The sequence below is a fragment of the Dama dama genome, chromosome 12, assembly GCF_033118175.1.
Source record: "Dama dama isolate Ldn47 chromosome 12, ASM3311817v1, whole genome shotgun sequence".
In the NCBI taxonomy this organism is placed as follows: Eukaryota; Metazoa; Chordata; class Mammalia; order Artiodactyla; family Cervidae; genus Dama; species Dama dama.
The window spans coordinates 50,793,302-50,818,056 of NC_083692.1; the positions used below are offsets into that span (position 1 = coordinate 50,793,302).

Below are 24,755 nucleotides of genomic sequence, written 5' to 3' on the forward strand. Positions count from 1 at the left end.
TGCTTAATCCAGCAACATATATCTTAATCTGTTAACATTTGCAATTCTTTTTCAGGGAAAGATTCTAATCTGAACAATAGTATTTATTGCTTATGGATTGACACGGAGACCAAAAACACACAAAACTCCTAAATTCAATACTCTAAAGAAGCTTTCTATTATCTCTTCTAATTTTCCTCTTTGCCAGGAGTTGGATAAGTATCATATTATGTCACTGTAAAAAAGGTGGAAGGAACGTCATTTCTGCATTGTCAGGAAATAGTATTTCCCAAGCAAATATCAAAAATGTAGCAGTAAGAAAAAACATCAGACAGTAAACAGCAAGAAGATATGAGCCCTTCCTCTTATTCACCATGGCATCCCTAGTGCCACAGAATCCAGCAATGTAATGGGTACTGAAACATGTTAAAGTGAATGAAACACTGCTTAGTAACTTTGTCTGTCTTCTCTAATCAAGAGATACAGAAAGACCACATTCTGTTAGATATCAGGAACTGATGTATCTGACTAGGAAGGAAGATATGTCTTGCCATTTTCGGATCCCCATTACCTAAAGAAGGTTGAAAGGCAAAAAAAAGAAAAAAGCCCCCGTCAGGAACAGATCACAGATCAGAGTAGCACCAGCCTACTCTGCCCTCTCTGAAAACTGAATGTCCTTAAGAGGAGTACACTCAATAGAAAACTCACTTTTCCTGACACAGGCACTTCCCACTCCATGCAAAAGGAGGCCAAGTTAAAACCGCAAAGACTTGGCTAATGCAAGCACAAGTTAATTTATTATGATTGGCCCAAATCACCCACTTTTTTGTTTGCCGCGCAGGCCAATATCCACAAACGCACTGACGCCTCATGTAGAGCGAACGTTTTCCCCAGTAGCTGATGAGGAGCAGGATGTTTCTCAGCCAAAACCGAGAGAGACTGGAAATCGTGCATTGTAGTAATCCAAACACCTTGAGTGGATCCCAGCCTTTAAAATTTACATTTCGTAAGAAATTCCTTCAATTTTCCATATTACAAGCTGGGGAAACAAATCGGAGCTTTTCAGGGACGAGTTCTTTTCCAAATACTACAACTGCTGCCAACTCCCCATCCCTCAGCCCCAGGCTGAACCACACACGACTCAGCTCTGAAGGGTCACAACCGAGCTGACCGCCTCCCCGCTCGCCTTTAAAGAAGCCGCGCGCGGTCTAGCTGCCCCAGAGTTCAACTTCCGGCCACAAAATGAGAGGATGTTTTTCTCCTGGCCACGCCCTCCTAGCCACGCCCTCCACTCCCCGCGCTGGCAAGAGCGCGCGGGCGCGCAGGCGAGGCGGAGCCCCGTGGGCGGTCGCTGTGAGTGTCCCTTTCACCCGGCGGCGCGCAGGCACGCCCAGGGCCCACGGACAGCGCGGCGGCGCGCGCGCGCGCTCCCGATGCCCTCCCCCGTGACGTGCCTGGCCGAGGCCGCGCAAGGGCGCTGTAGCTGCCAGTGCCGCTGTCATGGCGTCTGAGTCGCTGTCTGAGGAGAACCCGCCGCGGTCTCTTTAGAGTGAGGGGCGGGCGGCTGGGTATGGAGAGCGGCCCCGAGAGCCTGCAGCCGCTAGAACACGGGGTGGCCGCCGGGCCAGCGCCAGGGACAGGTTCTCCGCAGGAAGGACAACAAGAGACCAGGCTCGCCGCTGGGGATGGTCCTGGAGTATGGGCGGCGGAGAGCAGCGGCGGGAAGGGGCAGGGGGCGGTGGCCGCCGGGAGGAGCCTCTCGGACTCGGCTTCTCCCGCTGGCTCTCCTCAGGTTCTGGTACCCTGCAGCTCGCTCCCGAGCTTGGACTTGAAGGAGAGCGATTTGGAGAGTCCTGCTGCCCAGAAGAAGCCTCTAGGAGGGCAACACAAGGTGACCGCCTCCCCGGAGACAGCCGAGGCCGGAGCTGACCATGGGCTGGGTCCTGCCGGAGAAGCGGGCGCCCGCCCGGATCCCGCCGGCACCTGCCGGGAAGAGTCGGCGGCCGCGGGCTCTTCAGAGCCCAGCAGCGGCGGCGGCCTCAGCAGCAGTTGCAGCGACCCGAGCCCTCCTGGGGAATCGCCGAGCCTGGACTCCCTGGAGTCGTTCTCTAACCTACCTTCTTTTCCCAGTAGCTCCGAGTTTAATAGTGAGGAAGGAGCTGAGAACAGGGTCCCCGAGGAGGAGGAGGGCGCGGCGGTGTTGCCCGGGGCTGTGCCCCTGTGTGGAGAGGAGGTGGTGGAGGAGGAGGAAGGGGAGACAGCCCAGGTGCTGGCGGCCTCCAAGGAACGCTTCCCGGGACAGTCTGTCTATCATATCAAGTGGATCCAGTGGAAGGAAGAGAACACACCTATCATCACCCAGAATGAGAATGGCCCCTGCCCTTTACTGGCCATCCTCAATGTTTTGCTTCTGGCCTGGAAGGTACATTCCGCAGCTTCTATTTCCTACAGCTTTTGGGGAGGGGTAAAAGGGGATGAGGGAGTTGCTGCATTGTCAGCTGATATCTTCTTCCTTTCTTTCCTCATTCATCAGTAATCCCCGTTTCTTCTTACACGAAACTCACTCTGAGATTGTCTTTTTTAAGGAATATTCTCATATGTATGTCAGAAAGAACTGCTGGCAACCTAAGATCTCTCTTCTAGCGTTTAGTGATTAGCGTTCAACATTCAGCTGTGGCTGATACACTTGGAAACAGCCAGGTCTTAGAGGATCCTAAATCTTTTTATTATTTTTTAACTATATTTTTCTGTTATTCCTTCTTACTGACTTTATCCCATATGCAGAGGCGTGAAGAATTGGACAAAATCATCTTCAGAAGTTATCCTCAATCCGTTATATCAGGGAGCAAGTTTTGATGGTTATGTTTATGCTCCATTTGGGTGTGGATACTTAAGGACGTGGTAATAGGGAAGATGTGGCCCCTTAGACAAATTCCATTTAAGGAAAAGTAATGGCCTGAGACCTAATTACCATAGCTTCTGGGTTTTCAAAGATTGTTTTTATTTTATGGATGGTTTTTATTTGCCTCATTTCTTTGACTCTAGTTAAATAGTCTAGCAGTATTACCCATAACCACACAGAATGTGTTAAGAGAGCTAAAATTATAATAACAAATGAGAAAAGATATATTCAAGATAAAGGAGCAAAAGAGGGAAGGGCCCTTCAAAAGTAACTATACTGAGGACTCAGGAGTAAGTCACCTGTACATGAAGTGTCTTATTTAAGCTTGCAGTTTTAGAGTGCTGAGAAGATGCATTTTAGAGCACATATTTTACTGTCAAATTGAGAGCTGTACCTATAGGTAAAATGTTCCCCAGAAAAAAATAACCTGGATTCTTGTGACCAGTTAGAAAGAAAATCAAGTAAAGGGAATAGTGTTTATGAAATTCCCTCATCTTCCTGTCTAGCAAGGGATAATGCAAAAGAAATAAGATTAGAAATCTTACCAGTATCAAGTACATAATGGCACTCAAATGTTTTGAGTGGAGATTGCTTGCTCTTGAAGAGCTGTTGAGCTATTTGGAACTGCAGCATTGACTTACTTGAAATTACTAAAGAACAATGCAAGACAATATACTATAAATACTAGGTTATAGGAAGCAGATTGAAATGCATTAGACAGCCCAAGAGGGGAAATTTTCCTTTAGTCTGGCGTAGTTCCAGAGAGCTTCATGAAATTTTTATATCTTGAAGGAAGCTTTTGAGGAAAAAGTAGGATTTAAAATAACAGAAAAATGGGAATCCTGAGAGAGGGAAGCATATAAACAAAAAGGAATGAAAACAGGATGAATAATACATGTGTGTATGTGTTTTGGATGACAGGAGTGGAAAGTTTATATTGCAAGATAATAGAAAATAAGATTGAAAAGGTGAAGAGCCACTTGATGAAGGACCTTGAATGTTAGACTAAGGAGTTAGATTTCATCCTATAAGCCAAAGTTTCCAGTCTGTTTGTCTGAAGGAGTAACTGTTTCCTTTAGGCTTTTCTCACTTCCTAGTTTCTACATACTACTGCAGAAGCTCAAAGGAAAGAGCAAGTGCTGTGGTCTCAAATATTTGAGGATAGATGAGCATTGGATTGGTCTTTGAAAGACAGCTTCAAGTGAATGACCATAACATTTGGGTTCCCACTTTGTGTGAGATAATAGAATACAGAGATGAGTAAGATGCAAGAGTGCCCTCATATAGCTTAGTATTGATTCAGAGACAGACATATAAACCATAATCCCAGTGCAGTGTGGAATTATGGTATGGAATTACAGAGAAAAGTGTAAGTGGGAGTGGAATGTGTTAAGGGAGAGCTTCATAGAAGAGGTAACCTATATACTGATGGGTCTCATGGGTCTGATGGGTGAGTAAAAGAAATTCATTTCAGGCCGAGGGAATAGTGTATTCAAAGATGTTGAAGCAGAAAAATGTTTGTTTTATTTGGGGATTCCAACCTTGGAGTGCGGCGGCGGAGGAGAAGGAAATGGCAGTAGCAGGGAATAAAATTGATGTTAGGTTAGACTCTGAATGAGAAAGCATGCTAAAGAGCTTCAGGATTATTTTATAAGTCTTTGGTTCTTGCCTTTTTTTTTTTTCTGCCTTAAGGTTATTGATGCACACAAAAATTACTCATCAGTAATCGTCAGTGATTGATAGGGAGATGTATTAAGAGAAGCAAGGTTGGATAGAGCAGTGTCCTAAAAGTGAGCCAGGGTTTCTGAGGTCAGCACTGTTCAGAATAGTACTTAGTTGTTTTTTGCCTTTTTCACACTCATTCTTTCAGTGTCAGTAGAGTTTTCCAAACTGTATGATGTGTGATGACATCCTTGCCCTGACAGTTAATGGAATGTGTGCTCTGCTTTCTTGTGTTTAAAATTTTTCTCAATTTTTATTTCTGGTATAGTAAATGTTGATAGATAGAATCCACTTAAACTAGAGCTTTTTAGGATCCTCAGTGATTTTTTAGGACTGAAGAGGGTCTTGAGACCAAAAAGTTTGAGAAATGCAGTTGTAGAGAAAAATAGTAAATAGAGTTTGAAAGTTTTCCCTGGTGGCTCAGTCAGTAAAGAGTCTGCCTGCTATGCAGGAGATCTGGGTTCCATCCCTGGGTTGGGAAGACCCCCTGGAGAAGGAAATGGCAACCCACTCCAGTATTCTTGCCTGGAGAATTCCATGGACAGAGGAGCCTGGTGGGCTAGAGTCCTTGGTCACAAAGAGTCGAGCATGACTGAGTGACTTAACTTTCTTTCAGGATATGAAGGCAATTGTCAGAGTTCAGAGGACCCATCACTAGGCATGTTTAGACTTTATATATAGTTGATAGTACGAAGCTATTATAAATTATTGGATAAAGGAATGAAAGAGATCTTTTCATTTGAGATTAAACTAGAAGTCAGACTGTAGTGAGTGTAGCAACAAGAATTGATGAGATTAACTCTTTTGGATGGGGAATTCTTTGCCCCTTCTCTTTGATGAGGATAGTGTCACACAGCCTAAATGATGAATTGACTACTAACTGGATATAGGAAATTAAGGATGTGACACTTTTTCCAATTTGAGTAATAGAGAATTGCTTGGATCATTCAAAAGATAGAGAATGTGCTTTAGGTGGGAAAGTTGATGCAAAGTTTGGTTGTGTCGGATTGGAATTGTCTTACTAACAGTAAGTCATAAAAATATAAATGTTTATTATACCTTCAGAAGATTAGAATGGGCCTCAGAAAAGAGGTTAAAATTATGGGAAAAATTGAATTGGAGAATTATTGCATAAATTTAAGTATGGTATCTATGAGAATAAATTAATTCTCCATAGAAAATGGTGAACAGTAGTTCTCAACTATTTGGGGAGGGACTTCCCCGGTTGCCCAGTGGCTAAGACTCTGCACTCCCAGTGCAGAGGAGCCCGAGTTCCACCGCTGGTCAGGGAATTAGATCCCACATGCTGCAACTAAGAGTTTGCATGTCGCAACTAAACGTCCTGCGTGCTGCAACTAAAAGGTCCTACATGCCTCAGTGAAGACCCAGCACAGACAAATAAATATAAACAAATAAAGCTGGTGGGGAGAAGGGAATGCTAAGCAGTAAAGATGAAAGAGTATAAAAGAAACCAGTATAGGCCCAATTTGAGATGTAAATGAAAACTAGAAATGGGACAATGTCAAAACGGTAGTCTGGGGGAGAGACTCTTAATTTTTTTTTTTAAGTGACTTATTGTCAAATGCAACAGTGTCAAGGAACTGGTGAAGTAGGAAAGATTGTTGCCAAAAAGGACAGGTATGAGAACAGGGCATTACAAAGTTAGGATATCATAGAATCCTCAGAGGTGGTAAAATTCTCTTCAGAGGAAAAGAACAACAATCTTTTTTTTTTTTTTTTACCCTGAAGTAATAGAAGATACAAAGACAAGGTTATGTTAATTAAAATGGAGAGAGAAGTGAAAATTGAGGCCTCATTCTCAATTTTGGCAAAATGACCGTTGATCTCATCAGTAATAACTCTTGAACTTGTCAGTAGTTAAGAGGAGAGGTTGCAAAGCATCAAAGTGTGATTTTGTGAGAATATTATGTTGTATTTTAAAGAAGTTCTCATCTCGTTGGAAATTATGCCTAGGAATTGAGGCATAAGTAGAAAGTTGTAGGTGGCCATGGATAAATTGGGGTGCTCTTTTAAAACTTCTAGTATGTCCATTTTGCTCCTCCCCCCATTAGTTCTCTTATCTCTGGAAACCAGAGCAGGAAGAATGGCTGGTTAGCATTATCAAGTATTGGGTTTTTCAAGTGTTGATTCATTGAGAGTCAGTGGAGTTAAGGGTTGAAAGTAAAAGAGTTGATCATCTCTTTCTAGGGAGAATGAAGCAATGAGAAAAATCAATAGGGAATTCTCTAGCAGTTCAGTGGTTAGGGCTCTTCACTTCCACTGTAAAGGGCACAGGTTCTGTCCCTGGTTGGGAAACTTTAAAAAAAAGAAAGAAATCAATAAACTGAATACATTAGGAGGATTTGAGGGATTCAAAGGAAGGAAGTGCCATGTCTCTGAGTGAGAGATGACAGGTAAAATTATCCAATATGGTAAGTACTGATTTGGAAATGTTGGAGTTTTAATTAGAAGTGTTGGTTTAGGACTGATGGAAAATAGGTGATCATTAATAATCTGTAAAATAGTTGAGCCATGATAATCCAATAAATCAATAAAGAAGGAAATCTGTTCATTAATTTAATTTGAGCTCAAATTTTCTAATTCTCTTAACTGACACAAGGTAAATTGACTCAAATTTATGTCTTGGAACACATTTTCATTTGCTTCTTTAAAAGAGACTGGTTTTGGTGGTTTTTAAATAATTTTTCTTTAGTCTTTCATTTTATCTATCAAACACAATGCCATTTATAGGTTTACTTGAGGACTGTGACCCAGTTAATCAGTTATGTTTATAAAAATCAACAAGTCAGAAGAAATGTAAAATTTACTTTCTGATGATACTGGCCTATACTATAAATGTTAGATCTGAGTGATGCGTACTTGTCATCATGCTGTTATTTTTCTACTTTTGCATATGATTTAACTTTTGCATTACAAAACATTTTTAAAAGCTTCTGCATTAGTATTTTTATATCAGGAGATATGTTTAATAACAGAGGGAGTCCCTCCTTTGTCACACTTTTGTATTCTTATAGAAAGAATATAGGTTTAAGGCCCACATACTCAAAAAAATATATGTATGTATATATAGACATATGAAATGAAGTGAAAATCACTTGGTCGTGTCCGACTCTTTGCAACCCCATGGACTATACAGTCCATGGAATTCTCCAGGCCAGAATACTGGAGTGGGTAACCTTTCCCTTCTCCAGAGGATCTTCCCAACCTAGGGATCAAACCCAGGTCTCGTGCATTGCAGGTGGATTCTTTACCAGCTGAGCCAAAGGGAAGTCCATATAGACCTATATATGTATATATAACTTATACTGTACTTGTAGTAGAGGACATATAGTATTGTGATACCTAATTGGTACGTAACATGTTAGTGGAAGACTAAATGCACTGTTCTGATTTAAGATGTGCTTCTATTTAAGATGTGCACATCTTCTCTCCTGCCTAGCCCTTTTGGGTGGAAAATTCTTCTCTCTTTGCTTACCAGGAGCTGAAGTGATGATCTACTCCACATAACGGGAGGAACACCAGGATTCTTAAGTTTGTTTATATTAGGCTGGTTGCTCCTAGGTTTAGACGTTATCGAGAAACTGTAAAGAAGAATTGATATATTTGATTCAGTAAAAAAAGCAAAGAGCTTAAGGTTAAAAAAAAAAAAGACAAAAATATACCCCTTCCCCCAAAAAACTTCACCAGGAACTAAGTCAAAACACACACTACAAACTGAGGGAATTATCTGCTAGACTACTGTATGTGTCTAAGGGCTAATTTATCAATTTACAAAGAACCCCCATAAATTAAAAAAGGAACTTCCTTGGTGCCCCAGTAGCTAAGACTCCATGCTTTCAATGCAGTGGGTATGGGTTACGTCCCTGGTCAGGGAACTAGATCCCACATGCTGCCAAATAAATAAATATTTAAAAGTAGATAAATAAATTAGAAAGAAAAAGATGAGCAATGCAATAGCAAAATGAGCAGAAGGCCATTAGCAGAAAATTCAGTGTTCAAATGGACATATTCTCTGTCTCATTATTACCTGCAGAGGCTGTGCTTCTTCCTAGAAAGCTTTTGCTCTAGTTCTCCTTCCCTCCTGGTGACTTTTCTTTTCTTGGACACTTTTCACGGATACCTCTTCTTAGTTTTGACTAGGTATTACTTTCTCTTTTTTACTTCCTGACTTACAGGAATATTGTAGCCATACAAATTTTCTCATATTCCCCTTTTCCTAAAGCAGGCACAAAGCTCTTTTGAGGATTTCCAAGTGTTCAGTTCAGTTCAGTCGCTCAGTCGTGTCAGACTCTGCGACCCCATGAACTGCAGCATGCCAGGCCTCCCTGTCCATCACCAACTCCCAGAGTCCACCCAAACCCTTGTTCATTGAGTCGGTGATGCCATCCAGCCATCTCATCCTCTGTCATTCCCTTCTCCTCCTGCCCTCAATCTTTCCCAGAATCAGGGTGTTTTCCTGTGAGACAGCTCTTCTCATCAATTGGCCAAAGTATTGGAGTTTCAGCTTCAACATCAGTCCTTTCAGTGAACACCAAGGACTGATCTCCTTTAGGATGGACTGGTTGGATCTCTTCGCAGTCCAAGGGATTCTCAAGAGTCTTCTCCAACACCATAGTTCAAAAGCATCAATTCTTTGGCGCTCAGCTTTCTTTATAGTCCAACTCTCACATGCATACATGACCCCTGGCAAAACCATAGCCTTGATGAGATGGACCTTTGTTGGCAAAGTAATGTCTCTGCTTTTCAATATGCTGTCCAAGTTGGTCATAACTTTCCTTCCAAGGGGTAAGTATCTTTTAATTTCACAGCTGCAGTCACCAGCTGTAGTGATTTTGGAGCCCAGAAAAATAAAATCAGCCATTGTTTCCACTGTTTCTCCATCTATATGCCATGAAGTGATGGGACCAGATGCCATGATCTTAGTCTTCTGAATGTTGAGCTTTAAGCCAACTTTTTCACTCTCCTCTTTCACTTTCATCAAGAGGCTCTTTAGTTCCTCTTCACTTTCTGCCATAAGGGTGGTGTCATCTGCATATCTGACGTTATTGATCTTTCTTCTGGCAACCTTGATTCCATCTTGTGCTTCTTCCAGCCCAGCGTTTCTCATGATGTACTCTGCATATACGTTAAATAAGCAGGGTGACAATATACAGCCTTGACGTACTCCTTTTCCTATTGGGAACCAGTCTGTTGTTCCATGTCCAGTTCTAACTGTTGCTTCCTGACCTGCATACAGGTTTCTCAAGAGGCAGGTCAGGTGGTCTGGTATCCCCATCTCTTTCAGAATTTTCCATAGTTTATTGTGATCCACACAGTCAAAGGCTTTGGCATAGTCAATAAAGCAGAAATAGATGTTTTCTGGAACTCTCTTGCTTTTTCTATGATCCAGCGGATGTTGGCAATTTGATCTCTGGTTCCTCTGCCTTTTCTGGAACTGGCTTGAACATCTGGAAGTTCACGCTCCATGTACTGCCGAAGTCTGGCTTGAAGAATTTTGAGCATTACTTTACTATCCTGTGAGATGAGTGCAATTGTGCGGTAGTTTGAGCATTCTGTGGCATTGCCTTTCTTAGGGACTGGAATGAAAACTGACCTTTTCCAGTCCTGTGGCCACTGCTGAGTTTTCCAAGTTTGCTGGCATGTTGAGTGCAGCACTTTGACAGCATGATCTTTTAGGATTTGAAATAGCTCAACTGGAATTCCATCACCTCCATTAGCTTTGTTTGTAGTGATGCATCCTAAAGGCCCACTTGACTTCAAATTCCATAAAACTGTTCCCTTGGTATCTCTAAGTTTCTTGAAGAAATCTCTAGTCTTTCCCATTTTATTGTTTTCCTCAATTTCTTTGCACTGATCACTGAAGAAGGCTTTCTTATCTCTCCTTGCTATTCTTTGGAACTCTGCATTCAGATGCTTATATCTTTCCTTTTCCCTTTTGCTTTTTGCTTCCCTTCTTTTCTCAGCTGTTTGTAAGGCCTCCTCAGACAGCCGTTTTGCTTTTTTGCATTACTTTTTCTTGGGGATGGTCTTGATTCCTGTCTCCTGTAGAATGTCATGAACCTCCATCTATCATTCATCAGGCACTCTATCAGATCTAGTCCCTTAAATCTATTTCTCACTTCCACTGTATGGTCATAAGGGATTTTATTTAGGTCATACCTGAATGGTCTAGTGGTTTTCTCCACTTTCTTCAATTTCAGTCTGAATTTGGCAATAAGGAGTTCATGATCTTAAGCCACAGTCAGCGCCTGGTCTTGTTTTTGCTGACTGTATAGAGCTTCTCCATCTTTGGCTGCAAAGAATATAATCAATCTGATTTTGGTGTTGACCATCTGGTGATGTCCATGTGTAGAGTCTTCTCTTGTGTTGTTTTGGAGGAAGGTGTTTGCTATGACCAGTGCATTCTCTAGGCAAAACTCTATTAGCCTTTGCCCTGCTTCTTTCTGTACTCCAAGGCCAAATTAGCCTGTTACTCCAGGTGTTTCTTGACTTCCTACTTTGGCATTCCAGTCCCCTATAATGAAAAGGGCATCTTTTGGGGGTGTTAGTTCTAGAAGGTCTTGTAGGTCTTCATAGAACCATTCAACTTCAGCTTCTTCAACGTTACTGTTCAGGACATAGACTTGGATTACCGTGATATTGAATGGTTTGCCATGGAAATGAACAGAGATCATTCTGTCGTTGTGCAGATTGCATCCAAGTACTGCATTTCGGACTCTTGTTGACTATGATGGCTATTCCGTTTCTTCGAAGGGATTCCTGCCCACATTAGTAGATATAATGGTCATCTGAGTTAAATTCACCCATTCCAGTCCATCTTAGTTCGCTGATTCCTAGAATGTCGATGTTCACTCTTGCCATCTCCTGTTTGACCACTTGCAATTTGCCTTGATTCATGGACCTAACATTCCAGGTTCCTATGCAATATTGCTCTTTATAGCATCGGACCTTGCTTGTATCACAAGTCCCATCCACAACTGGGTGTTGTTTTTGCTTTGACTCCATCCCTACATTCTTTCTGGAGTTATTTTTCCACTGATCTCCAGTAGCATATTGGGCACCTAAAGACCTGGGGCGTTCATGTTTCAGTGTCCTATCTTTTTGCCTTTTAATACTGTTCGTGGAGTTCTCAACGCAAGAATACTGAAGTGGTTTGCCATTCCCTTCTCCAGTGGATCACATTGTGTCAGACCTCTCCACCATGACCCTTCTGGCTTGGGTGGCCCCACACAGCATGGCTTAGTTTCACTGAGTTAGACAAGGCTGTGTTCCATGTGATCAGACTGGCTAGTTGTCTGTGATTGTGGTTTCAGTCTGTCTGCCCTCTGATGCCCTTTCTTAGTGCCTACCTCTTACTTGGTTTTCTCTTACCTTGGATGTGGGGTATCTCTTCACGGCTGCTCCAGCAAAGCACAGCTGCTGCACCTTACCTCAGACATGGGGTAGCTCCTCCCGGCCGCCGCCCCTGACCTCGGGCATGGGGTAGCTCCTCTCGGCCAAGTGTGTTACTTATAAAGATGGAAAAACAGATGGTGAGCCAAAGATTCCATTTTAGCCTCTGTCAGCCATATTTGTTCTTAAATATAGATCCTTTAAGGAGAGATAAAAACTTCACACCGTGGTGAAGTTTGTTTACACAAAAGATGCAAGCAAGACTTCTGAAGTTTTTATTTCCAGTCAGTCCTAAAAATTAGGATTGGTGTAATATCTCTGGATTTGTGAGATAAAGTGGAAATGGGCAGATGATATTATGAGTACTCCCTGTGGTGGTTGTCTTATTAGTGATGTCCTCATTGTTTTCCTCTCCCTTTGCTATGAGTAGTCCTTCAGTGGAAAACTTTCCCATTCTCCTTCCATCCTTGTCGATGTTGACTCCCAAGTAGCATTTACACACAAGTAGTATGAGTAATCTTAGGGTACCACCTAAGATTAATAATTATAACCCTAAGTACTCAATTATTTTTGTCCAGATACTCTGCTAAGTATTTTATATGTATTATATGCATTTTCTGTTTTAGTTTTCTCAGCCACATCTTAAGATCCTTGTGTAGATATTGTTCCTATTTTACATACATAGAAAATTGAGGTATATAAAGATCAAATAACTTACCCAAGGTAAGTTGATACCCACTCCAGAACCTGAGCTCTTAGTTCAGATATTTGGTTGGAAAGTTAAAATTAAAGATAACACCTGGTGGACAACAGGTCTGGGACAAACCAGGGTGGAAGAAGAGCTAGTGATAAAGTCAGAGAAGCAGGAATAGACGTCATGAATCACGATTCCTTAGAAGAAATCCTGGGGATCTACTCTTTTTACAGATTCATTCTGTTTTCAGCCGCATATGTTTTATCTCATGTCCTCTGAATTCTCTGACACTTCCAATTTCAGAGCCTTTCTTGAGTTCTGTGGTGAGTGAGCTTGCCTTAACCATGAAAGTTTATTGATTATATTCTTTAATATTTTCAAAAATTAGTAAGCTTTCTCTGTCCTGCCACTATCCTAATTCAGGCCACTTTTCATCTTCTGTACCTTCTAACTGGTCTCTTACCTTATCCTATTCTCATCTATCTTGCAAGCAATTAATATAAAAATTTCACTTACTTTTTCTTTAGTAGGTTTTTCGGCGTTGATAAGCTTGCTCAGCTGCTTAAGTATAAGTGCAGTGAAATTTGAACTAAAGATGTCTTCTTTTACTCATGAATCTTTTACTGGGGAAATTTCTCTGGAACAACATTCTTCATTGTTTTATAATCCTTTGAATTGCATGTAAAATAGGACATTCTTGAAAATCTAATACATATGGATACATCTATAATTTCTGATGGTTAAGAATTTTTAAATAGGCCTCGATATTACTCCGAGTGTGGGATTTGAGTTATGATAAACATTGATGGTAAAAGTGTTGCAAATTGCTGGAAGTTAAAGCTTGTCTCTTATTAAATGTTCCTGATATGAAATACTGATGGCAAGTAGAAAGTTAAATTTTTAGTATTTTTTAAGTACAGTAATTATTTTTAATAATAAATTAATATTACCTATAAGAAATTAGAATATAAAACATGATTCACAATAGCTTGTAATACATGTTTAATTGCTGGAGCCAGAATTAAAGGCATGTTGAAAGGATCCTTAAGTGTTTTAGCTCTTATTTTGAAAAAAACCTACATTCTTCTCTTTGATTCCAGTTAACAGTACTTGCAGTGCAATTATTTTACAATTTGAACTTAAAAACTCATGAATTCTATATGATTTACTGCATATTCAAAATCAGTGAAACTTGAACTGAGAAAAAAATTGTTTTTTTAGCCACACTGCATGGCTTGCAGGATCTTAGTCTCCTGACCAGGGATCTAACCTGGGCCTCCCTGTCCTGGAAGTGTGGAGCCCTCACCATGGACCACCAGGGAATTTCCAAGAAACTGTATTATTTATGTATTATTTAGTGATCCATTTTACCATAAGTAATGAAAAGTAGACTGCAGCATAGGAATCAAATAATTCATGGACAAATTAAAAATCTTTGTCTCCTGAGTTCCAACTCAACTTTCTGTTTGAATGTCAAACTACGTTTCACAGTTATGAAGCAGATATCATTTCTTATACAAACTTACCAAATTTTTTATTTTCATTAGGTGTAGGGATCTTAACTTTTGGAGTTTCCTGAACCTTAGAGTCAACCTTAGAGTTAGTTTTTCTTTTCTCATTATCCTCCACTTTTCATTGGTCATAAAGTTCTGCCAGTTCTTCATTTAAAATATATTTCAGATGATGTTTTGTATAAGACTTCATTGAAAGAAAGTGTTACTGTTTTTAAGTCTGTATATTAATTTTGTATCCTGCAATTTTATCAAACTCATTGATGAGTTCTGGTGGTTTCTTGGTGTTTTTAGGATTTTCTATGTATAGCATGTCATCTGCAAACATTGACAGTTTTACATCCTCTTTTCCAGTTTGGATTCCTTTTATTTCTTTTTCTGACATGGTTGCTATGATCAGGACTTCCAATACTATGTTGAATAAAAGTGGTGACGGAAATTCCCTGGAGGTTCAGAGGTTAGAACTCTGTACTTCCACTGCAGGGGACACAGGTTCAATCCCTGACTGGGGAACTAAGGTCCCAGAGCCACATGGTGCAGCCAAAAAAAAAAAAAAAAAGTGTTAGTGAGCATCCTTGTCTTCTTCCTGATCTGAGAAGAAATGGTGAAGTGCTTTTCACCATTGAGTATGATGTTAGCTGTGGACCTTTCATAAGTGGTCTTTATTATGTTGAGGTGTGTTTTCTCTGTACCCAATTTGTAGAGAACTTTTATTGTAAATGATTATTGAATTTTGTCAAAAGTTTTTTGTGTATCTGTTGAGATGAACATATAATTTTTTTTGGAACATATAATTTTTATTCATCAGTTTGTTAATGTGACGTATCACATTGATTGATTTGCATATATTGAACTAAACCATCTTTGCATTCCTGGGATAAATTCCACTTGTTCATGGTGTATAATCCTTTTTATGTATTGTTGAATTCAGTTTGCTGATATTTTGCTAAGGATTTTTGCATCTATGTTCATCAGTGATATTGACCTATAATTTTCATTTTGTGTGATATCTTTGGTTTTGGTATCAAAGTGATACTTGCTTCATAGAATGAGTTCAGAAGCATCTTTTCTTGTGCAATATTTGGAATAGTTTGAAAAGGATAGGTATTAACTCTTTTCTAAATGTTTGTTAGAATTCATCTGGGAAGCCATCTGATCTTGGACTTTTTTTTAAAAATAATATTGTACTAAACATCAATAGGCTTGGAAACAAAACTGTAAAACAACAGACACCACACATACAATTATTTGCTACTGATGCATGGTTGACCAGTGTCCCACCTAATCAATAGGTTTTTGTTTTTTTGGGTTTTGTTGGGTCTTCGCTGCTGTGTGGGCTTTCCTCCAGTTGTGGAAAGCAAGGACTGTTTTCTAGTTGCAGTGTGCTGGCTTCTCATTGGAGTGGCTTTTCTCGTGAAGCATAGGCTCTGTGGTGCTTGGGCTTCAATAATTATGTCATGTAGGCTCAGTAGTTGTGGCTCCCAGGCTCTACAGCTTAGGCTCAATAGTTGAGGCACATGGGCATAGCTGCTCTGGGACATGTGGGATCTTCCTGGATCAAGGACAGAACCCGTGTCTCCTGCATTTGCAGGCAGATTCTTGACCACTGAGCTACCAGGGACCCCGATCTTGGACTTTTATTTGTTGGGAGTTTTTTAAGTTACTGATTCAGTTTCATTACAGGTAATTGATCTGTTCATATTTTCTTTTTTTTCCTGGTTCAGTCTTGAGAAATTATACATTTCTAGAAATTCGTCCATTTCTTCGAAGGTTGTCTGTCGTATTGGAGTATAATTGTTGGTGTGTGCTCAGTCACTTCAGTCGTGGCCAACTGTTTGTGACCCTATGGACTACAGCCCACCAATCTCCTCTGTCCATGGAATTCTCCAGGCAAGAATACTGGAGTGGGTTGCCATTTCCTCCTCCAGGGGATATTCCTGACCCAGGGATTGAACTTGCCTCTCTTGTGTCTCCTGCATGGGCAGGCGGGTTCTTTACCACTAGTGCCACCTCAGAAGCATAATTGTTGGTGGTACTCTCTTATGATCCTTTGTATTTCTGTAGTGATAGTTGTACCTTCTTTTTCATTTTTATTTTTATTGATTTGGGCCCACTTTCTTTTTTTCTTGATGAGTCTGGCTAAAGATTTATCAATTTTGTTGTATCTTCTCAAAGAACTAGCTCTTAGTTTCATTGATTTATTTTTTTCCCCCGTATTCTTTTTTTTTTTCCCCCCCGTATTCTAAGCTAGCTTTCCCATAACATATTTTTGTGGGTTTTTTTTTTTTTTTTCCTTTAATAAACTTTAAAGAGACAATGGAAAGAAAGCCTTAGGATCATTAACAAAATCTTTGGCATTTGCTTTTGTGGTGATGGTGGTAGAGGGAAGCAAAAAGAGAAGTAAGCTTTCAGGAAGATCATTTTGTGGTTAAAAAAAATTAAAATCTGTTGATGGTTCCTAAAGATTAGTGGGAAACAAGCATTTCTTCACTATTGTACTCTTTAATCTCTCGGTTTAATGAACATCCAGAATTTTTAGTTGGCTAAGATTCAGGAAATGAATATACTACTGAGTATGCTTGGGAATAGTCTGTTAAAATATTTACATATTTGTTGTCTCACTTCTAAAATCTATATAAAGATTGTCATTTCCTGTTTCAAATGCTTGAAACAAGATGTGGTAGGTGGTTGTTATTATTTGGAAATTTCAAGACTAAAACCTGAAATCATCTATTTGTAGAAATCTAGGATTATAGAATGTATTTCCCAAATACATATACTTGTTAGTGCTTTGCTTTCTTATTTTGACAATTTTATAGTAAGATCACTACATTGACCAAAAGAGGATAAGCTGTTTGTTTATGGAATTTTCTAGTAAAATGTATATTTAGTATATATATTTATTTTACTTTTGGCTGTTCTGTCTGGGTCTTTGTTGCTGTGCAGGGGCATTCTCTAGTTGTGGTACACGGGCTTCTCATTGTGGTGGCTTGTCTTACTGCAGAACACAGGCTCTGGAGTGTGTGGGCTTCAGTAGTTGTGGCTTGCAGGCTCTGGAGCACAGGCTCAATAGTTGCGGCTCACAGGCTTGTTTGCTCCACAGCATGTGGGATCTTTCCAGACCAGGGATTAAACCCGTGTCCCTTGCATTGGCAGGTAGACGCTTCACCACTGGACCGCCAGGGAAGCCCTCTAGTGAATGTATTTCTGTACTGGATTTGTCTGGAATAAAAGAATGTATAGGTCTTATTTTATTCAAAAAGCATTGTTAGGTGTAAATGGGGCTTTCAGATTGGTCTGACAATTATTCAGAATGTAAATATTCACAGTGTATGTAAACTACTAGTTTAAATATCAGACCTTCAAAGTGTTATTGAAACACCTTGATGAAATATTATCTAAAAGCAGTTAAAATCATCTAAAGCAGCATTCAGCATACTTTTCCTGTAAAGGTGCATGTGTGCTAAGTTGCTTCAGTTGTGTCTAACCTCTGTGCGACCGTATGGACTGTAGCTTGGCAGGCTCCTCTGTCCATGTGATTCTCCAGCAAGAATACTGGAGTGGGTTGCCATGCCCTCCTCCAGGGGATTTTCCTGACTGGGATCGGACCCACGTCTCATATCTCCTGTATTGGCAGGCCAGTTCTCTACCACTAGTGCTACCTGGAAAGCCCTCCTGTAAAGGACCAAATAGTAAATATTTTAGGCTTTATGGGCTGTACCTGGTCTCTGCTGCAAAGATTCAACTTTGCTATTATAGTCAAAGCAGCCAAAGACAGTACATAAACAAATGAGGGTGACACTCAATAAAACTTTATTTAGAAAAGCAGGAGACTTTAACTTGCCAATGAGTTTCAGTTTAAAAAATAATACTATTTATGGGAACTCTCAGTACTTTCTGCTCAACTTTTCTGTAAACCTAAAACTGCACCAAAAGAAGTATATTACAATTTCTGGGACTTCCCTAGCAGTCCAGTGGTTAAGACTCTGTACTTCCACTATAGGGGGCATTGGTTCAATCCCTGGTCAGAGAACTAAGATCCCACATACCACATGGTGCAGCCAAAAGGAAAAATCTATTACAGTTTTTCTAAATGTCTTAGAAAATAAAAATTATTTAGAATCAAGTAATGATCAAAACCTCCATGACGTCTCTTGGTTTTCACTGAATGATAAAGCCACTGGATGACTAACTCATCCGTTCTAGCTGTCTGGTATGCTTTGAGAGGGTCTAAAACTGTTTCACAAGGATCTTTTTTAGGACTTATTTATTCATTGATTAAAGTAAACAAAGAGGTAGAGATGTCACATACTGTTACTACATTTGGTAACATAAATACTCAGAGCACCTTCTTCAACACTTGTTGGAGGAATTGCTGATTTAAATGATTTCCTTGATTGAACAGAAAATAATTCTTAAAATATTAATTCTTGAAGATTTTTGAATTATACTGCTATTCTATTGTTGATATGTTAACTACTTTGAGTTTTCATCCTATAGTATTTATTTTTCTTCTATGAATATACCAAGAAGTATCCTTTTAAATAAGTCAGCTAAAATGTTTACAATCGTTGGCTGTAATATCTGTGTAACTCAGCTGATAATTCATTTGAAAAATTTAGACTGTGTTGCAGCTGAATTAACTTTTGAGACTTAAATGTGACTGTAACATATATATCTACTTCTAAACTTTTTATTGTGACATGTAGCACAGAAAATACATAAAACAGAGATGTCCAGTTTAACAGGTTAATTATAAAGCAAACAGTGGAACTACCATGCAAGTCAAGATACAAAGCATTGCCAGCACCCCAGAGGCCTCTTGTATGTCTCGTTCTAACTATAACCCCTTCCCTTATTCCTAGGGTTAACTACAGTCCTGATTTTTATAGTATCCATTTTCTTTTTTTAGTACATGTGCAGCTCTAAACAGTGTAGTTTATTTTGCCTGTTTTTTTTTTTAATTTTACAGGTGGGCTCATATAGTATGAATACTTCAGTTTATGACCAATCCTTTATACTATATTCATTTTAGCTATTCAACAACAACAACAAAAAATGATCAAGGTAGACTGAAGTGATGGGATATTGAGCTGTGTTCAGAAAAACTGCTTCATGGCTGATCTGTCAAAACATGTTTGGTGCCACTTCCTGCCCTTTAACCACATTTTCTGTCACACAGGACACTGTTGCATGTGCCTAATGACAATCAGGATGGGTGATGAAAGGCATAGCACTTGTTTTTGAAAACAGATTTCTCAGTGATTCTATGAGATCTTGAATTTTATGGTGATAGGATTGTGTTAAACTAATCTTTAATACAACAAAGCTATTGTTGTATTAAAGATTAAAGTGAGTATGGTATACATATAGTAGATACATATAATATATATACATGTGTTTCTGACTGAAGAAACACTTTAATTACCTAAAACATTTGATTTTATACAAAAAATACTTTGTTTTTCAGGTGAAACTTCCACCGATGATGGAAATCATAACTGCTGAACAGCTGATGGAATATTTAGGTTAGTGTTGAAAGTGAATGACTTTTATATCTCTTTCAAGATAAAACAAAGTTTTCAAAGCTATTATATTACCAAATTTCACCTTTTTGAAGCTATTTTTAATCTCTTAACTAAATAATTTTATTAGTGTGTTTCTGTTCTTGGATGTTACAGACTTCTTTCTGACCAGCATTAAAATTCTTTAATGTAAGTAAAGAGACTAGTGACATCTAGAAAACAACAAGGTATATATTAATTCCAATAAATTACAGAATGGGAAATGGCATAGAAACTCTAACAGTGCATGTAGAGAGTGTTTAAAAATATTGAATAGACTTGAATTAAAACCCAGAAAGTGATTTAGAGCAGTGCTAACCCAAAATATGGTTCACGAACCTATGCCAGTCAATAAAATGTTAGACCAGTCTACAGTGAAATAGAGGCTTGTACTAGAGTATAAAATATTTACTATAGGAAGCACACTGTTTAGTCCATCTGAAATATTTTTGAAGCCAGTTTTTCTTGATGAAGGAAGCAGCATATTGAATTGCATTCTTATGCAAGCTTCCTATTTCAAAACAGACCGTAATACACAGTTTGCAGATCAGCTGCATTCAGAACTTGTTTACAGAGCAGGTAGTTGTTTATCACACTGAGGTCTTTTACAACTTAACAAGTAAGAATTTATATATTTGCACTGTTACCAAATGAGAAATCTTAATCCATATTCTTATTTTTAGTAATTAAGTTTCTATTAAAAAGATCTTATTAGCTGATTAGTTTGTCTATGCTCTTCCAGACAACTAGCTAACTGATTTTTTTGTGAGATATAAGTTTAGTGAAATAATTGAGATTACAGCTTTTGGAAGACCTTTTTACTTATATAACTAATATAATTTAATCCTATTCATTGGCTAGGAACCTCATCATTAAGTGTAGATTACTTCAAAACTAGATATCTGAAAATAGAATTTCTGTTTTCTACCTCTTTTACTCTAGCTTGGTGATTCTTAAACTTTGTGATTTCTAAATTATATTTCATAGAAAAAGGCTGAAATATGCTTAGTGGTTGTGAGGAACAGCCAGAGGACTACCAAGGACTGCAAAGGGGAAGTGTCAGGAGATGAGATTAGAGATAATGGAATCCTATCTCATAGAATATCCTAGGCTTTTATAGCAACTTTGACTTTTGCTGTGGGTGATCTGAGAAGCCATTAAGAATTTTGAACAGAGAACTGACATGATCTGACTTTGAGTTTAACAAGAATTCTCTGGCTTCAAACAGAGTAATAGAAATGAGATTATAAAATATGGTCAGATTCTGAGTATAGAGCTGACAGAATTTGCTGATTAGTTGAATGTGGAGTGAGAGTAAAGTCAAGAGTTACCCAGTGATTTTTGGCTTGAACAACTGGAAGGATGGCATTAACATCAACTGAAACAGGAACAAATGGAAGGAACATGTTTACGGAAGAATATCAGGATTTTGGTTTGGGGATATTTATTGACTTTAAAGTGGAGATATCAGGGAGGCAGTGGGATATATAAATCTAGAACCTAGAAGACAGGTCTAGATCAGCACTGTACAGTGAACCTTTGTGTGTTGATGGAAATGTTCTTTATCTGGGCTGTCCAGTTTCATAGCCACTAACCACATATGGCTCTTGATCTCTTAAAATGTAGTGAATATTTAGCTACGTTTTAAATTGTAGGAAAGTTGAATGCTTAATTTTAATTTAAATTAATATAGCCACATGTCATTACTGGCTGTTGTGTTGGACAGTGCATGTCTAGCCTGTAAATACAAATTTAGGAACAGTAACTGTCATATAAAGGATCATTAGACTGAGTCACAAATAATATGAACGTAGACAAAGAAGACATCAGTGGACTGAATCTGGGACATGCCCGTGATTAGAAGCTGGAGAAGAGGAAGAATAGATAGAAACTCAGCTATGTAGAAGAAAAACTGGAGACTGATTTCCTAGAATCTAAATGAAGAGTTTCAGTGAAGAATGAGAGACTGTCTGAGTCAAATGTTGCTAATAGGCTTTGCAGGATGAAGACTAAAAATTAACCACTGATTGAAGCCATACAGAGGTAATTGGTAACTTCAGTAAGTCCACAGGATGAAAACCTGACTGGAGTAGGCACAAGAGAAAATCAGAAGTCCTAAGACATAACCAATAAGAGTGAAACATAATGCAGCCACTGTGGAAAACAGTTTGTTACTCGATGGGCATGAGTTTGAGTAAACTCCGAGAGTTTGTGATGGACAGGGGGGCCTGGTATTCTACGATTCATGGGGTTGCAAAGAGTCAGACATGACTGAGCGACTGAACTGAACTGAACTGAACTGAAAGAAGCTAATATAGAATTGCCGTATAACCCTACAGCTTCCCCCAAGAGGAGTAAAGACATATGTCCATACAAAAACTTGTATAGAAACGTTCATAGCAGCATTATTCATATATGCCAAAAAATTGGAAACAATCCAGGTAGCCATCAACTGATGAATAAACCAACTGTGGTATATCCATACAATGAAACATTATTCAGCCATAAAAGCAAATGTACTGATGTATTCTATAATATAAATAAGCCTTAAAGATGTTGTGCTAAGTGAAAGAAGCCAAGTCATAAAAGACCACTTATTGTGTGATTCCATTTATATGAATGTTCAGAATAGGCAAATTTAGAGACAGAAAGTAGGATTTGTGGTTGCTTAGGACTGGGGAATATAGGGGGGAAATAGAGATTGACTGCTAAAGGGTATAGAACTTCTTTTGGGGGGGACCAAAATGTTCCAAAATTAGATCATGATGATAATTTCACAGTCCTGTTAATATAGTTCAAAAACATTGAACTGTACACATTACATGGGTTAATTGTATGGTATGTGAGTTATGTTTCAATAAAGCTGGTTTTAACAAAAGAAAATTGGAGGAAAGGAATTGAAAAATATACTTTAGACAAATGAAGAATTAGTCTTAGGTAGTACAGATAGCTCATCCTTAGTAATAGAAGGGAAGATAGACTGTTAAAAATAGGTGCAGGTTGGACTTCTTTAGTGGTTTAGTGTTTAAGAATATGCCTGCCAATGCAGGGGACATGGGTTTGTTCCATGGTCTGGGAGGATCCCACATGCCACAGAGCATGTGTGCCACAACTACTGACCTTCCTACACCACAGCTACTGAAGACTGCATGCTCTAGGGCCTGTGCTCTACAACAAGAAAAGCCATCACAATGAGAAGCCCACACACTGCAACTGAAGAGTAGCCCTGTCTTACTGCAACTAAAGAAAGCCCACAGGCAGCAACAAAGACTCAGTGCAGCCAAAAATAAATAAACACAAAAATTTTTTAAAAGATAAAAGTAGATGGGTAGATGTGGGTGTGGTAGCTTGTAGAAGGTCTTTTAAGTACTTTTATTTTCTCAATAAATGGGAAATCAGATCATCAGCTGAGGGTGAGAATGAAGGAGGAGTTATTGAAGATGAGAAGGAAGGTATAAAATAGTTGCTTAGACAAGTGGGAGAGTGAATGAGGAGATGCAGTATGATTCCTGGGTTTTACCCTGGGGTTGGTGAGACCAGCCGGCGTTGGTGGTATGATTGCTGCAGTCACATTCTGCTGCATGAGTATACGCTTACATAGTGGAGAAGCAGAGTTTAACCAGAGCTGGGTTTTTGCCAAGTGAGTATGTTGAAGAAAGAGTCTAGGGAATTGAAGTTATGTGTAGATATACCTGTGATATAATTATAATAATGGGCCATAATATTTAAGTTGCACAAAGAGGAGATGTGGATATAAATACATTGAAGAAAAATGTGACAGGATTTAGTGGATTGTAGGCCCTAATATAGTCGAAGAATTTTTGGAACCTGGTAGTAACAAAATTGTATGATCATAGGGAATGAGTTTCTGATATAAGGTGGAATATATGATTTTTGTTGGAAAAGAGGTCAAGGAATAGAAAGGCCAAAGTATTAGGTGGGTCATCTCTATGAGCATTAAAATTATCAAAAATTATGGCAGGATTTGTATCATAGAGAGATAGTGAGCTAGGAATGAGGGAGATTGACCTAAAAGTTCGTAGAGAACTATAACCAGGTGGGTGAATAATGGGTAGTAGTATATCATGGCATGGGTTTTAAAACTGAGTTTTAGGGAGGATGAGGGGAAAGGATGATCATAAGGAACAAGTAGATATCTGCCACCAGCAGATTCACTGGTAAAGAAGTATAAGCGAGAAAAGAGCTATGACTTGAAAGGGCTGCAGTGTCATCAGGGCAGAGCCAAATTTCATTTAGGCAGAAGGCGAAGGAAACATTAAGAAAAAACATTTAGTAGCTTTGTTGTTGAGAGACCATGAGTTCCAGAGGACGTTGAAATCCAAAATAGGAATTTAGGGGTCATGGATGGGAAGATCCCCTGGAGAAGGAAATGGCAACCCACTCCAGTATTCTTGTGGAAAATTTCATGACAGAGGAGCCTAGTGGGCTACATACAGTCCATGGGGTTGCAAAGTGTTGGACATGACTGAGTGAATGAGCACACACAAGTCTAAAGATGCTATTTAAATCTGTGGAAACAGATGAGATCATTAAGAGAGAAAGAATAAAGAGAGAAATGGGTACAGGATTGTCTCCTGAAGTTTCCCAGCCTGCCCAAATTGGGTAGAACTGTGTTTCTCAACCTTTTTTTTTTTTTTTCAGTATTGCCCCCCCCGCCCCCCCCCCCCCCAAGGAGCCTTTGTAGACATCTTTGTCCTAATCACTCCAGGAAATTTTAATACCACAGACATACTGTGTGTCTCTTCGTGCTCTGTGGCCCTTTGAAGGCCACAAGCCCTTATAATATCTAAGATATTTTTGCCCCTACCCTCCCAGAATCAGTTTTTGCCCTCTTAGGGGGGCAACATCACCCCTGCTGAAATACATAGGTTAGAAGACACAATGGTAAGGGAAGGAGTAGCCACTAAGAAGAAAGGAGAAAAGCCAGAAGAGGGTGATCCAGTGAAGCC

At 39.3% G+C, this 24,755-nt stretch overlaps 1 protein-coding gene and 1 non-coding gene across 6 annotated transcripts in view; both read left to right on the forward strand.

Annotated features, from left to right (window-relative positions):
- The first annotated feature begins 1,423 nt into the window (after window positions 1-1,423).
- Window positions 1,424-24,755, forward strand: part of MINDY2 (MINDY lysine 48 deubiquitinase 2) — an 84,878-nt gene continuing 61,546 nt past the window's right edge. For 2 of the 5 annotated variants that reach the window (XR_009695119.1, XR_009695118.1), the window contains exons 1-2: window positions 1,426-2,401; window positions 19,692-19,749. Coding sequence is in view for 2 of the 5 variants with exons in the window: in XM_061157258.1 (XP_061013241.1) it covers window positions 1,550-2,401; window positions 19,692-19,749 (910 nt within the window). In the remaining 3 variants the exon portion in view is untranslated. Of the gene's footprint in view, window positions 2,402-19,691; window positions 19,750-24,755 lie in introns of all 5 variants that reach the window. The other 3 variants (XR_009695117.1, XM_061157257.1, XM_061157258.1) reach the window with 2 other exon arrangements.
- On the forward strand, window positions 14,662-14,734 carry TRNAG-UCC (transfer RNA glycine (anticodon UCC)). Its single transcript has one exon. It is a non-coding gene; the product is annotated as a tRNA-Gly (tRNA).